The sequence below is a fragment of the Orcinus orca genome, chromosome 6 (genome assembly GCF_937001465.1).
Source record: "Orcinus orca chromosome 6, mOrcOrc1.1, whole genome shotgun sequence".
NCBI lineage: Eukaryota > Metazoa > Chordata > Mammalia > Artiodactyla > Delphinidae > Orcinus > Orcinus orca.
This window is the reverse complement of record NC_064564.1, coordinates 87,941,861-87,957,453: the sequence shown is the minus strand read 5'-3', so window position 1 is coordinate 87,957,453 and position 15,593 is coordinate 87,941,861. Positions and strand designations below refer to the sequence as shown.

Here is a 15,593-nt window from a genome sequence, read left to right as displayed (position 1 = left end):
AGGACCCTCACTCTAGGGCAGCTGTGGATACACACCGGAGGCCCGACGAGCTCAGGAATGTCCGAAAGATTCATGAATCCATGGGTGATGTTGATCAAAGGCTGAAAAGAGAAAAATCAGACAAAGAGACAGAGGGTGGCACGTGTCCCACCTTGCTCCTGGCTGTGAGGCTTTAACTGAAGTCACCCCGCATGGCAGACACAAGCAGACACTGGCAACACCCACCCACTACCAACACACCCATCCCTCCCACTTACGACACAGCCCTGAGCCGCCTTATCACTTTCCTCTTCGATTAATCTTAAAATTGCACCATACGTAAATGCCTCTTTTCTTTTATAATTTTAAATATATATATTTAAATATTATGTTTATGTTATATAATTATAAATGAATATTAATACCCACAGAAAACAGTGCTGTGGGGGGTGTTTGTCCATGTGGCTATTTTACATAAATGGCGTCAGGCTGCAGGTATTATTCTTCAATTGCTTTTTTCACTCAATCATACGGCATGGAGGTCTTTCCATATGGAAGTTTTCAGTATGAGCATTTTTAGTTTTAGCAGGTTGCCAAAGAGCTGTCTAAAGGGGCCGTACAACTTACACTTCCAACAAAGCACGTGAGATTATCTATTTCACTACACCCTTACCTACACTTGATATTTTTTAATCATACTTTAAAAAAAAAAAAAACTCTAGTCATTCTTTTTTCCACTTATTTGGGACTTTTTGTCTTTCTGTCATGTCCCAGTATGACATTATTTCTCTTGGAAGGGCAAGAGTTTTTCACAAATGTGATGTTCTAATATTCAGTGGCTGTCATCGTGTCCCAGCCCACATCCCAGTCTTCTCTCCAAATTTCCATCGCTCTCCACCCACCCCCATGCCCATCAGCTCCCTGTGCCTTGGACACATCCATGTTTTTCTCTTCTGCGCTTCGGCTCAGAGTGTCTTGACCACCTGAGTTCTGGAAGTCCTGTCCTCCATACGTACCTGGTAAATCCTTCTTAGCTTTCAAGTCCCTGCTCAAGGAGACTTCTTCCAGAAAGTCTTCCTTGATTTCTCATAACCTAAACCATCTTTCTTCCCTCATTCCCCCACTTATGTTCCTTGCCTCTTGGTTACAGCTCTGTTACACTCAGTCTCCTGACTGCAAATGCTGCCAACCAGAAGAGAGGGTTCTGGACACACTATGTGTGACAATAGTGGTACCAGGGTAGGAACAGACAGGTGGGCCATGCTGGCAGGTAGGAACTCCAACACCAGACGCCAGCTACGTGCCCCCTGCATAAAGAGCAGCCCTGAAGGCCCTGAAGTTGTGGACAACCTTCCCTCCCCTTTAGCAAAAGCAGCCATGCTGGTGATACTCACACTAGATAAGACCTCGATGCGCCCTGGTAGCCCCCTGGGCCCAGGGGGTCCCACAATGCTGGCTCCATCCATCCCTCTTTCACCCTGGATATAGCAGTGAGAGTGGAAAAAAAATTCACTGTATGTGGATAATGCTCCTAGAACCAGGCTGGAAATTTCTTTCACCCCCACTTCAGATCTGTGACCTCACCTTGGGTCCCTGGTCTCCTTTTTCTCCTTTGGGACCCTGGCAAAACAGACAAACAAATATTCTTTGGGTCTTTTTCTATTCACTTTGTCCACGCTCCATCTATCCTCCCATCTTGCCATCTCTCCCTAAGCTCTTACAAGGATTTTGTCCCAGATAATGGAAGCAAAAGATGAGGGGAAATTCCCCTTACAGAGTCAGAAGGAAGGAATATCTCACAGACAGTAAGAGGACCAGAGGCCCTCTCCCAGCACGGGGTGAGTGTCCTTTTGACCCTGAACCCAGAGCACTCTGCATCTGGGGTGTGGGGGAGGTCTTCCTATTCAATCATGGAGGGGGCTGTGCTGCTCCCCTTGGCGAGGCTCAGCTCCTCCTGCACTGGTGTGCTCAGCTCTGGGTACCACTTGGATCTCAAATATAATGAGATCCTGGGGATTGGTCCTCTTGAGAGCAGGTGTCATAGAAGAAGATGGACAACACCTCCCTGGGGGGTAGATGTATTGGGGGAGGGTACTTGTTAGGAGCAAGGGATTCTGAAACGGGGCAAAGTGTGAGTCTTGAATGGGCAGCAGGAAGGAGGCAATGAAGCAGAGATGCTTGATGGTAAGGGACTGCGGAGAGAGAGAAAGATAATTTTCAAGTTTTCCCACATGATGTTTTGTGCAAAACCTCTGTGCTACTCCTCAAAGAAACAAGCTATAAAGAGCAGCTGGTCTCCCCACCACACAGCTGGAAGCTGGAGGCGCAGAGCGGGTAAATCAGAGAAAGTAGCAGAGCCAGGATGGCACCCCACAGCCTCTCCACTCCAGCGTGACAGCATGACAATCCTCAAAATGAAGGTGTAAAAAGTCAACCTACACTTGAAGCCGTTGGTCCAGAGATTCTGGGCTCCTGCAACAGCCTGATGATCCCAGAGCCTTCAGTATCCTAGAGAAGGAAGAAGAATGAGAATTTCAGTACTGATTCCCGAGCACCTCCCTGTGCCAGGTGTGATGCTGGGAGCTGGGGCTCAGTGGGGAATCAGCACCACCTTGGCGTTCAGTTAGCTGGCCTTTCCGGTAGTCCTTAGCGCACGTTGTTCTTTAACCACAGAAAGGAGGAAACGCACCTCAAATCCAAGTCCCATTGTACATCCAGGACCTCGGGGCCCAGGGGGTCCAGGGGGCCCTGGGGGTCCCATGACCCCAGGAGCGCCAACTTGTCCATTTTTCCCTGGGGGTCCTGGTAAGCCTCTGTTGCCGGGATCACCCTGTAAGGAAGGGGACAGGCTGATTATCTAGCCTTGGAGTCACTCATGGAAGGAACAACATCCGCAACCGAGTCAGGAAATTGTTCTTTGAACTTAATTAGATCGTTGGATTCTCTGATCAGCGCTACTTAATTGTACAGAAACAGCCATCTTGCCAATTGACATTTCACTTGGAGATAAGCTAATGGCGCTCATTGAATGAATTAGGGTGGGGTGGGTGAGAAAGGAGAAAACCTGGTGGGTTATTCACTCTGCTCCAGCTGTTCTGCCTTTCCCAAGCAGTTCCTTCCAGATGTTTCTCTCTGATCCATGACATTTATACATTCAATACTCTAGCCCAACAGTTCAATTATACTAAACTCAGAGAGAGGGGAGGAAGGAGGAGAAAGCTTTGTCTTCTTCATTTTCATTTTTTACCTTTTCACCAAATGAGCCATTACGTCCTCTTGCTCCCTGAAAAAAAAAATCGGGGCCAATTAATATATATTTCATCAGGTACGTTTAACAGAAAACGCAGGATTTCAGACTCTTAAGTAACAGGACATTAAAATGGGACTCTTCCTGCTCAGTTCTGACTGATGTCTCAAACCTGAGCCCATTACAGTAGTTGTGAGTTTGCTAAGCAGGTCATGCTGAAAGCTTGTGAAACCCATCTTCCAACTATTATCTCATCACCTACCTCAGGAGTGAAAAGGAGAAGTTGAAGATTAACCAGGAAGAGATTGTAGAGGAAGAATTCCCTTGGAGAGCTGTCAGTGTACTGGGTGGGCCCGATTCCCCTCCTCGAAGCCAAGGGAAGGGACTTCAAGAATTTGATACGTATTCCCTAGGCTTCTGGGGATATGTGGATGATGGCTGGTTCTCTTCTGGAAAAATCTAAAGACCAAAATCTGGCTGGAATAGCCCCAAAATGGGGGTGGGGTGGGGTCTCTAAAGCAGGTTACGTGTCCACCGCCAATGCGAGACACAGCACAGGTTTCCTGGGGGGTCAGATGTGGATCCCAAGGAAAGGAGTCAGCTGCGAGCTCAGATAGAGGGGAGGACCGATGGGGGCTGATGGTCAGGAGTGGCCAGCACAGGAGACACTGCACTACGTCAGAGGACTGCAGTCGGGGGCTCCCCGCTAGAGAACCTCCAAGGAAACCACAGAAGCACCCACAAGAGAAGAAGCCAGCAATTGCACGGCCACACAGAAGGCCCTGACACCGTGATACACCCGCCATCTAAGGCTGTGCCTTCTCCCAAACCCCTCTTTCCCTGGGCCAGATTCCCCTTCCTATATCAAATCCATAGCAATGACAGAGTGGATAGTTCCAAAATAGTCATGCTCAAAAATAAGATGGCGAGTGATACTGAATCTGAAACAGTGAGGAATGGCAAAGAGAAAACATGGGAAGCTGAAGCCAGAGGCTCCAGCGGTGGAGAGGAACCACAGGTAGAAAAATAGCAGGCAAGGGAGGAGCGGAAGCCAGGAGCAGGGTGTGGCTCTGACAGGGAGATAGGTTGAAACTCTGGAGCTAGATAGCCATGGAGCCCTGCCCATCTCCCCTCACCTCCCGCTTCCACTCCTGCTACAAGGATAATAAGAGTTGTTTACTGGAGCAAAGGGATAGGGCAGAGCCCCAGGTGGCTAGTGGACCCTGGGAGGTCCAGGGGTACCCCAAACACCTAAGATCAGCTGTTGAGGTACCCTGACTGATGGTACATCCTACTCTTCCCGTCGCCTTCCTGAAACCTGCAGAAGTAGCTACCACCCAACTCCCTAGTAATTTGTACAGAGGCGGGAAACAGACTAAAGAGGGATTCCAATTTCTAAAGCAAACACACAAACAAGAAACACTACACATTTGAGGAGAGGCAACACTCCGAAAGAGAAACGACAACATCAACCATGGAAGGTTTCCTGAGGAAACAGCTAAGAACACGATCCAATCAGGAGTCTAAGTAAATACTATATATTCTCAGGGAGAAAAGGGAGGATATTACAGCCAAGAAACAAGGACAAACTATTATGAAATAAGAACAGTGGTTATAGTAAAGAATCAGGGCTTCTCTCGTGGCACAGTGGTTAGGAGTCCGCCTGCCAATGCAGGGGACCCAGGTTCGAGCCCTGGTCCGGGAAGATCCCACATGCTGTGGAGCAGTTAAGCCTGTGCGCCACAACTACTGAGCCTGCGCTCTAAAGCCTGTGCGCCTAGGGCCTGTATTCCGCAACAAGAGAAGCCACCGCAATGATAAGCCCGTGCACCACAGTGAAGAGTAGCACCTGCTCAGCACAGCTAGAGAAAGCCCGCACGCAGCAACAAAGACCCAACACAGCCAAAAATAAATAAATTTTTTAAAAAAGAAAAAATCAATTAGAGACCTTAGAGACAAAAATATATAACTGCTGAGAGAAAGTACTCTACAGAAGGGTTGAATAACAGAAGAGACACACCTGAAGAGAGAATCACAGAAAGAATCCCGTTACTCTATGGGATGGTGGGAGGAGAGGGGTGCTTGCAGAAGGAAGCAAGGCTGGCTGGCTAGACGCTGTCACTTCCCCGCCTGCTGGCCTGACATGGGAAAAATTAAGTGTGACCTTTTATCCCGGGCAGAAACAGAAAGAATCGGGTTCCAGTTTTGTTGCCCAATCTGCAGGCTACAGTTTCTTTGTCTGCTTTTCTTGGGTGTGACCAGCCACACCATCTTCTGCTGCCTGACGCAATCTGTCCTTGAAGGAAGTACCAACCTTATGCATTTTTCAAGTAACAAGTCAAATCACAGTCAGGGATATTGTGAAATAGAAGTTAACTTAGTCCCATCTCTTGACTTTTGGACTCTATCCTCTGAAAACATTATTATTGTGTTGCCAGTTGACCCCGTTCAAGAAAAAGATGTTCATAAGGTAAAAAACTGTACTTTTTCAATTGCTTTCCTGACTCTTTTCAAATCAAAAGTACACCTTGTAGCAGTTTCAAAGGAAGTTCTAGAAGATATGTGGGACGTTGATTTATCTTTCTCAGAAACAGATGATTTTATCCAGCTTGTACATATAAAGGCAGGAAATGAGTCCCCTGTCACTGAAGGTGTGTAAGCTGAGCAGAGATTGTAGAGGGGCATCAAGGATCAAATGTATCATTGGATCTTATGTGGTGTTACATCCCTGAGATTATTCATTTTCTTTAGCAATTTTTGTTATTTCACATTCAGACTATTCTCCTTGGTTTACTTTTGGGGGGGGGCGTGGGGGTGGGGGGTAAATGTCATGAGCGAGGCTTTCCTCCAGCTCTCCAGATGAAAATTTCAAAGTCCTTCTAGAGTCTACTTTTCCTTGACCAGAAAACATCGTATACACACAGGGCAACAAATTAGGCCTCACAGCAAATTCCAGGAAGAAAAATGTGATTTATCTGCCACAATTAGTCTGGGCAAGCCTGCTGCTCTGTGCACAACCGAGCGTCTGAGCAGCTGCAGAATGCGCCTGTGAGGGTGTTTGTGTGCCGATGTGGGCATGGGCGTGGGTATTTTTAAGTCCGAGACCAGCCAGGGAGGGGTGTGTAGGGGAGGGGTGTGTGGGAAGGGGTGTGTGGGAGGGGTGTGTGTGGGAGGGGTGTGTGGGGAGGGGTGTGTGAGAGGGGTGTGTGTGGGAGCGGTGTGTGGGGAGGAGTGTGTGTGGGAGAGTTGTGTGAGAGGGGTGTGGGGGAGGGGTGAGAGAGGGGTGTGTGGGGAGGGGGTGTGTGTGGGAGGGGTATGTGGGGAGGGGTGTGTGGGGAGGGGTGTGTGGGAGGGGTGTGTGGGGAGGGGGTGTGTGGGGAGGGGGTGTAGGGGAGGGGTGTGCGGGGAGGGGGGTGTGTGGGAGAGGTATGTAGGGAGGGGTGTGTGGGGAGGGGGGTGTGTGGGGAGGGGGCTGTGTGGGGAGGGGTGTGTGTGGGAGGGGTATGTGGGGAGGAGTGTGTGGGGGAGGGGGGTGTGTGGGGAGAGGTATGGGGGAGGGGGTGGGGGGAAGGGTGTGTGTAGGAGGGGTGTGTGGGAGGGGGTGTGTGTGGGAGGGATGTGGGGAGGGGTATGTGTGGAGGGGTGTCTGTGGGAGGGGTGTGTGTGGGAGGGGTGTGGGGAGGGGTGTGTGGGGAGGGGTGTGTGGGGAGGGGTGTGTGTGGGAGGGGTGTGTGTGGGGAGGGGGTGTGTGTGGGGAGGGGTGTGTGGGGAGGGGTGTGTGTGGGAGGGGTGTGTGTGGGAGGGGTGTGTGGGAGGGGTGTGTGGGGAGGGTGTGTGTGGGAAGGGGTGTATTGGGGGGCGTGTGAGGAGGGGTGTGTGTGGGAGGGGTGTGTGGGGAGGGGGCTGTGTGGGGAGGGGGGTGTGTGGGGAGGGGGTGTGCGGGGAGGGGGTGTGTGGGGAGGGGTGTGCGGGGAGGGTGTGTGTGTGGGAGGGGTGTGCGGGGAGGGGTGTGAGGGGAGGGGTGTGTGTGGGAGGGGTGTGTGTGGGGAGGGGTGTGCGGGGAGGGGGTGTGTGTGGGAAGGGTGTGCGGGGAGGGGTGTGTGTGGGAGAGATGTGTGGGGAGGGGTGCATTGGGAGGGGATGTGTGGGGAGGGGTGTGTGGGGAGGGGTGTGTGTGGGAGGGGTGTGTGTGGGAGGGGTGTGTGGGAGGGGTGTGTGGGGAGGGTGTGTGTGGGAAGGGGTGTATTGGGGGGCGTGTGAGGAGGGGTGTGTGTGGGAGGGGTGTGTGGGGAGGGGGCTGTGTGGGGAGGGGGGTGTGTGGGGAGGGGGTGTGCGGGGAGGGGGTGTGTGGGGAGGGGTGTGCGGGGAGGGGTGTGTGTGGGAGGGGTGTGTGTGGGGAGGGGTGTGCGGGGAGGGGGTGTGTGTGGGAAGGGTGTGCGGGGAGGGGTGTGCGGGGAGGGGTGTGTGGGGAGGGGTGTGTGTGGGAGAGATGTGTGGGGAGGGGTGCATTGGGAGGGGATGTGTGGGGAGGGGTGTGTGGGGAGGAGGCTGTGTGGGGAGGAGGCTGTGTGGGGAGGGGTGTGTGGGGAGGGGTGTGTGGGGAGGGGTGTGTTTGGGAGGGGTGTGTGGGAGAGGTATGTGGGGAGGGGGGTGTGTGGGGAGGGGGCTGTGTGGGGAGGGGCTGTGTGGGGAGGGGTGTGTGGGGAGGGGTGTGGGGGAGGGGTGTGTGTGTGGAGGGTATGGGGGAGGGGTGTGGGGGGAAGGGTGTGTGTGGGAGGAGTGTGGGGAGGGGTGTGTGGGGAGGGGGGTGTGGGGAGGGGGCTGTGTGGGGAGGGGTGTGTGTGGGAGGGGTGTGTGTGGGAGGGGTGTGTGTGGGAGGGGTGTGTGGGAGGGTTGTGTGGGGAGGGGGTGTGTGGGAGGGGGCTGTGTGAGGAGGGGTGTGTGTGGGAGGGGTGTGTGTGGGAGGGGTGTGTGGGGAGGGGAGTGTGGGGAGGGGACTGTGTGGGGAGGGGTGTGTGGGGAGGGGATTGTGGGGAGGGGGCTGTGTGGGGAGGGGTGTGTGGGGAGGGGTGTGGGGGAGGGGTGTGTGGGGAGGGGTACGGGGGAGGGGTGGGGGGAAGGGTGTGTGTGGGAGGGGTGTGTGAGGACGGGGGTGTGTGGGGAGGGGGGATGTGTGGGGAGGGGTGTGTGGGGAGGGGTGTGTGGGGACGGCGGTGTGTGGGGAGGGGGTGTGTGGGAGAGGTGTGTGTGGGGAGGGGGGTGTGGGGAGGGGGTGTGTGGGAGGGGTGTGTGCGGGAGGGGTGTGTGGGGAGGGGTGTGTGTGGGGAGGGGGGTGTGGGGAGGGGGTGTGTGGGGAGGGGGGGTGGGGAGGGGTGTGTGTGGGGTGTGTGTGGGAGGGGTGTGTGTGGGAGGGGTGTGTGTGGGAGGGGTGTGTGGGAGGGGTGTGTGGGGAGGAGGTGTGCGGGGAGGGGTGTATTGGGGGGGCGTGTGGGGAGGGGTGTGTGTGGGAGGGGTGTGTGTGGAGGGGGTGTGTGGGGAGGGGTGTGTGTGGGAGGGGTGTGCAGGAGGGGTGTGTGGGGAGGGGTGTGTGTGGGGAGGGGTGTGTGTGGGGAGGGGTGTGTGTGGGGAGGGGTGTGCGGGGAGGGGGTGTGTGGGGAGGGGTGTGCGGGGAGGGGGTGTGTGTGGGAGGGGTGTGCGGGGAGGGGTGTGTGTGGGGTGTGTGTGGGAGGGGTGTGTGTGGGAGGGGTGTGCGGGGAGGGGTGTGTGGGGAGGGGTGTGTGCGGGGAGGGGGTGTGCGGGGAGGGGTGTGCGGGGAGGGGTGTGTGGGGAGGGGTGTGTGTGGGAGAGATGTGTGGGAAGGGGTGTATTGGGAGGGGGGTGTGGGGAGGGGTGTGTGGGAAGGGGTGTATTGGGAGGGGTGTGTGGGGAGGGGTGTGTGGGAGAGGGGTGTGTGGGGAGGGGTGTGTGGGAGGGGTGTGTGGGAGGGATGTGTGGGGAGGGGGTGTGGGGAGGGGTGTGTGGGGAGGGGTGTGTGTGGAGGGAGTGTGTGGGGAGGGGGGTGTGTGGAGGGGTGTGTGGGGAGGGGTGTGTGTGGGGTGTGTGTGGGAGGGGTGTGTGGGAGGGGTGTGTGGGGAGGGGGTGTGTGGGGAGGGGTGTATTGGGGGGGCGTGTGGGGAGGGGTGTGTGTGGGAGGGGTGTGTGGGAGAGGTATATGGGGAGGGGGTGTGTGGGGAGGGGGCTGTGTGGGGAGGGGGCTGTGTGGGGAGGGGTGTGGAGGGGGTGTGTGTGGGAGGGATGTGGGGAGGGGTGTGTGGGGAGGGGTGTGTGGGGAGGGGTGTGTGTGGGAGGGGTGTGGGGAGGGGGGTGTGGGGAGGGGGGTGTGTGGGGAGGGGGCTATGTTTGGAGGGGGTGTGGGGAGGGGTGTATTGGGGGGCATGTGGGAGGGGTGTGTGTGGGAGGGGTGTTTGGGAGGGGTGTGTGGGGAGGGGGTGTGTGGGAGGGGGCTGTGTGGGGAGGGGTGTGCGGGCAGGGGGCTGTGTGGGAGGGGTGTGTGGGAGAGGTATGTGGGGAGGGGTGTGTGGGGAGAGGTGTGGGGGAGGGGTGTGTGTGGGGAGGGGTGTGTGTGGGGAGGGGTGTGTGGGGAGGGGGTGTGTGGGGAGGGGTGTGCAGGGAGGGGGCTGTGTGGGAGGGGTGTGTGGGAGAGGTATGTGGGGAGGGGTGTGGGGGAGGGGTGTGTGGGGAGGGGTATGGGGGAGGGGTGGGGGGAAGGGTGTGTGTGGGAGGGGTGGGGGGAAGGGTGTGTGTGTGGGAGGGGTGTGTGGGAGGGGTGTGTGGGAGGGGGTGTGTGTGGGAGGGATGTGGGGAGGGGTGTGTGGGGGTGTGTGGGGAGGGGTGTGTGTGGGAGGGGTGTGTGTGGGAGGGGTGTATTGGGAGGGGTGTGTGGGGAGGGGTGTGTGGGGAGGGGGCTGTGTGGGGAGGGGTGTGTGGGAGAGGGGTGTGTGGGGAGGGGGGGTGTGGGAGGGGTGTGTATGGGGAGGGGTGTGTGGGGAGGGGTTTGTGGGGAGGGTGTGTAGGGGGAGGGGTGTGTGGGGAGGGGTGTGAGGGGGGTGTGGGGAGGGGGGTGTGGGGAGGGGGGTGTGGGAGGGGTGTGGGGCAGGGTGTGGGGGGAGTGTCGGGGGCAGGGAAGCTGGTAAGAAGAACAAGGAAGATGAGAGTAAGTCTTGTGATGTTTCCTGCAAAATTTAATTTCTTATGAAACAGTATGTGTAAAATGAGTTCTATAAAGCTCGACAATTGTTTCTTCTTTTTCTGAGAAATGAGCTTTTCACGAAAATCGAGTTACTGTTTCAATAAAAATACTCCTGAGAGCTGACGGAAACTGGAAATTCAGTGACAAGGACGGTGTCTGGGGAGTCAGCACTTTCCAAAACTCCGTCCAGGTTGGGTACACAGAAGGCCTCCAGTCCCCACCCCAGAGGGGAGGCCCCTCCCTCCTCTGAACCCCAGTGAAGCTCACGACTACATCTCTAGAAGGAAGCTCACCTTATCTTTATTGCCCCCATTTGCGGAACATGGGAGCGCAGCAGGGGCAGGAACCCCGCCCCACAGCACCACGTGGCTTAACCTTAACCGAAGACTATAGGGGCTTACAGAGAAGAGCGAGACTGAGGGCGTGTGAGACTCAGGAATGGAGGGCAAAAAGGGCGCCTGAAGAAGTTTCATTCATGCATCAAACTGCTCACAGAAGCCTGGGCTAGGTTCTAAGGATACACAGACAGCGCTCACACCCTGCTTGTAAGGCTGGGCTTGGGAGCAGACTGGTAAGCCAACAGCTTCAGTGACCCTGGCTGGAGGGGTCCCGCAGAATCAGTACTGTGCTAACGGGAAGCAGAGGAAGGAGGGGTACTTTCTGCTCACAGAGTCCAGGAGAGCTTCCCTGGACTGGGAACTTCTGAGAATGAGAAAAGGGAAAGGACAGGCCAGAGAGGAAACCACAGGCCAGGGCCAGGAGGCTGTGCAAGCCCAGAGCCTTTCAGTAGTGCTGGCTGGCTGGCCTGGAGGCCAGGTGTGTAAGGAAGCGGCGGGAGGTGGAGCTGGAAAGGTAGGCCGGGAAGGGCCTTGAAGGTCTGCACGTAGTGAGGGCTCTGTCCTGCAGGCAACGGGGCGTTGCTGGCGCTTTCTCAGTGGAGAGGGCAGTGCGTGGTGAGAGCCTGCTCTAGGAAGATGGACTGGGCAGGTAGCTGGAGGCTGGATTGTGGGTGGAGAGAAGGGGGCACCAGCGAGGAGCCTGATGCCACACTGCAGGCGAGGATAGATGAACGTCATGTCAGGGCGGAAAGAGAGGTGGACATCAGATTGGCCAGTCTTGGCAACAGATGGTTCATGGTAGGAAAGGGAGAGGAGGGAGGAGTTAGAGAAGACTCTGCTTTCGAGTCCAGGGGGCTGGACTCATGGATGGCAGTGCCATTCACGGAAGCTGGGGACATGCAGTAGTGGGCAGGGGAAGACGCTGAGTGCAGGTTTGGGCATAAAGAGCTCCGGGATGGGGAGACATCCAGCAGCGCGGACCAGGATGGGATCAGGCAAGGTCAGGCTTAGACGTCAGAGAGGCAGGCTGGGCCTGGTGATTCCCCGTGTTGGAGCCCGCCCCCCTCTTCTCCGTACCTTCTCCCCTTTCATTCCAGGAAGGCCAGAGGCTCCATCAAGTCCAGGCTTTCCCTCAGGGCCCTGAGGAACATCAAGGATAATCAGCCCACAACATCTCTGAGAAGAATCAAATATGAACCCTCTTTGGAGAAGGAGGCCAGGGCTGGGAAGACCAAGTGGGTGAGGCCAGTGGGTCCAAAGCCTTGTGTCAGCCCATAGCAGAACACCTGTCCTGGCCCCAGTTCAGCCACGGCCGGCTCTGCATCTGTGGACGAGGGTCCTTCACTCTCTGGGTTGCATTTTCTCTTCTGTGGGGAGTCGGGGGCAGGGCTGGACGAGGTAGTTTCTGGGGGCCTCCCACCCCGGGCCCAGCACTGGTGCTCTACGATTCCGAGATTCTATGGGAGCCTGCATTTCCTACACTAAGATAAAGCAGCGGAACAATGTGCAGGGTGATGTTTTTCTTGGCTGCTGCTTTTTTTAAAAAATAAATTTTATTTATTTATTTTTGGCTGTGCTGGGTCTTCACTGCTGCTCGCGGGCTTTCCCTAGTTGCGACAAGCAGGGGCTACTCTTCGCTGCGGTGCACGGGCTTCTCCATTGCGGTGGCTTCTCTTGTTGTGGAGCACGGGCTCTAGGTGCGCGGGCTCAGTAGTTGTGGCACACGGGCTTAGCTGCTCTGCCGCATGTGGGATCTTCCCGGACCAGGGCTCGAACCCGTGTCTCCTGCATTGGCAGGCGGATTCTTAACCGCTGCGCCACCAGGGAAGCCTGGCTGCTGCTTCTTATGAGTCTTAGTAATGTTTCAGCCGAGGAGGAATTTGTTTACAAATGCTAGCTAGTTCCTCGCTCCCTGTCGTAAGCCTTAGCGCTGGGGTCTGCAGTCTGTACCCCCTCCCTGGCTAAAGGAAGCCCCATAGGCACGGGGGTGGGGGCAATGGCTTCGGCAGCTTACCGGGGGACCAGGTTCACCAGCAGGTCCATCTTCTCCAGGGGATCCAGGGGGGCCCATGAAAACATCAGTTCCTGGTTTTCCTGGAATCCCAGGTAAGCCAGGTGGGCCTGGGGGACCTGGAGGACCCTAAAAATAGACACCTTGTTAAGAAACAGTGCAGGAGGGGACAAATATATATGTTCCATTCACTCCATTTCTGAAAACAACTCTACAAGTAGAGACTGGTATTCCTACTTAGAAGATGGGGAAACTGAGGCTTAGTGACATGATGTGACTTGCCCAAGAGCTCACACACACAGCTAATTAGGAGAAGAGCTGGGATGTGAATCCAGGTCTTTTTAAGCGCATTATATCATGTTTTCTCCCCAGATGTATGTACATAATAAAAATATAATTTGTTGGAATTCTCAGAGTTGCTCTAATTTAGTTTTCTGATTGCCTGAGAGGTTAGTCCAAAACTGCCTATTGTTAACCCTTATTAAAAACATCCCTGCAGTGTACTAGTCTCTTTAGCCTCGGGCTGGGTTGGCCGATGCCACCAGCTTGGAAGTCCCAGCTGGGTCCCGCTCCACTCATCCAGTGAGTCCTGAACCCTTCCAGCCCTGTCACGATGAGTGAGCAGAAGGGCAGCCCAGTGGAGCCTTCTAGGTGGGGATTCAGCACAAGGGCTCAGAGGAAGGGATGGAGATGAGGTTGGGGCCCTGGGGACAGAGGCCCGAGATGCAGCTGAGAAGAGAGGTGCTCCCGGGGGAAATCTAGAGGGACCAGCGGGGGCCCAGCCTTGGGCAAGAGGCTGGGAGAGCAAGAGGCGCCAAAGAGGCAGAATGAGTGGTCTGGAGACGCAGGGAGGGGGCCGCCTCAGGGTAGGAAGGATTTTGAGAAGGGTCTGGAAGCCAAAGTGTGAAATGCTATCTAGAGAAGAGGCCAGCAGGTCTCTGTAATGGGTAAGGGGGTGGGGGGCAGAGCCAGGTGGTAGAGGTGAAGGTCATGGGCATACCTGCTGTGAAAGAGCCTGCTGGAGAAGGCTGCCGGGGGAAGGAGGCAAGTGGCCAAGTGGGGCTCCTGACTATAAACTAAGGCTCAGACTCACTTAAAACTGATGGAAGACGGAAATGCCAAACATATACAAATATAGAGGGGAAAGGATAGTGAGTCCCAGGAGCCCACCATCAGCCGCAAGAGTTAGCAACGGTGGCAACCTGCTTTCATCTGCTATCGGCCCCTGTTGTCCCTCCCTCCTGGATCCTCGTGAAGGCTGCCCCTGACACTAGGCTGTTTAACCCTTCACACTTACTCTTAACAGCTCCTCGCTGGGCACTGGGTCACCAGAGCCGACGTCCACGCCCCAGCCCAGGCTGGAGCCCTCAGCCTCCACTCCCACCTGTACAGAGAAAAAGTTCCCACGGCTTGGTTTCACCTGCTCCTCTCCAAGGACAGCTGTGTCACTGAAAGTTTTCCCACATTCTGTGGCCCTATAACTGCTGCTGCCAACTTTCCTTCTGGCTTTTTCTCCCGGTCCCCTCTACAGCTGCCCTCCTCCCTCTCCCCCTCCCTGCTGTGCGGCCAACACACAGCCAGTCCTCAAACACAGGACACTCTTTCACAGCCTCTTCTGCTGCCTTTCAAATCCCTACTCATCCTTCAAGGCCCAGTTCCATGGTCACCTTCTCCATGGAGCCCTGCCCAACCCCATTTTCAGAGAGAATTCACCTCTCCTACTCTGTGTTCCCACCAGCCACTGCGAGGGTCTGGATCTGGCAGTAGGACCACCTGACTTGAAGCTCAGCTGTGCGTGTGTTGGTCCCACTACGCTAGGACTCCTCCAGGGTCGGCCCAATCCTGAGATACCTCTGGGTGCCCAGTGTCCAGCATGAGATCTGACACTGAGAAGGCACTCATTATGTACTTGTTGAATACCATCAAATTCCTCCAAAGAACAAAAGGAAACTTCCAAAACACCTTTCTGGTACTCAGTTCCTGAAGATGGGAACCAGGCAAGGCCTAATTCAATCATCAAATAAGGAAGAGCTGGGTTAGGGGTTAGAGCTGAGTCTAGGCAGGTTGTGGCAGTGTGGGCATGTAGGTGGGAGAACGGGGGTGATGACATAAAGGTGAGGAGACGGAGGCTGTTGCCAGCATCCAAGGGATGAGGAGGTGCTGCACAGCTAGACTCGGGGGCTTCGGGACTGACTGAATTGAGGGGGGGCACTCGAGGATGTTTCCTGGCTTCTCTCTTCATGATCAGGAAGATGGGGTACCATTCCCAGAGCAGGGGAACCCTGTGGGGAGAGCAGGCCTGGGAGCATGGTGACAAGTGCAGTTTGGGATGTGCTTAGTTTGAGGGACCTGGGGGTCTTTCAGGGCACAGGATATAAATGGGATGTAAATAGTTTCTGCTCCTGGACTCTCTGAGAGAGTCCTGCTACAGGAAAGAGAACTGAGCTCTGACTGGAGGGCACTTGGGGGCAGACAGGAAGGATCCGCCTGTGGCTGTTTTGTGCATCCCCATCCCCTGCACACTGTGCATGTGACAACCCCGGGTGGGAATCTCACCGTGGGTCCAGCAGGTCCAAGGGGGTCAGGAAGCCCCTCCCCAGCTTCACCCTAAAGAGAAGAAGATGTCAGTGGAACACTGGACACCCCTTCCCACTCCCCTCCTCTCTCCAGAAACTGTGCTTATTTCAAGAGGAGGCTTATGCAGGAGTTCTATATACCTAATTTGTTGAGCGTGTACTATGTGCCAGGTAAAGTTTTCCATGTATTCAT

General features: G+C 55.5%; 1 protein-coding gene across 3 annotated transcripts in view; it reads right to left on the bottom strand.

The window, feature by feature from the left end:
* The window catches only part of COL15A1 (collagen type XV alpha 1 chain), a 105,110-nt gene that overhangs the window by 32,685 nt on the left and 56,832 nt on the right, over window positions 1-15,593 (bottom strand). For all 3 annotated transcript variants that reach the window (XM_033431191.2, XM_049711130.1, XM_033431190.2), the window contains 10 exons: window positions 15,381-15,431; window positions 14,122-14,208; window positions 12,828-12,953; window positions 11,891-11,953; window positions 3,227-3,262; window positions 2,669-2,809; window positions 2,419-2,487; window positions 1,564-1,599; window positions 1,374-1,457; window positions 36-101 (listed from right to left, as the gene is read on the bottom strand). In XM_033431191.2, the coding sequence (XP_033287082.1) occupies window positions 36-101; window positions 1,374-1,457; window positions 1,564-1,599; window positions 2,419-2,487; window positions 2,669-2,809; window positions 3,227-3,262; window positions 11,891-11,953; window positions 12,828-12,953; window positions 14,122-14,208; window positions 15,381-15,431 (759 nt within the window). The remainder of the gene's footprint in view (window positions 1-35; window positions 102-1,373; window positions 1,458-1,563; window positions 1,600-2,418; window positions 2,488-2,668; window positions 2,810-3,226; window positions 3,263-11,890; window positions 11,954-12,827; window positions 12,954-14,121; window positions 14,209-15,380; window positions 15,432-15,593) is intronic.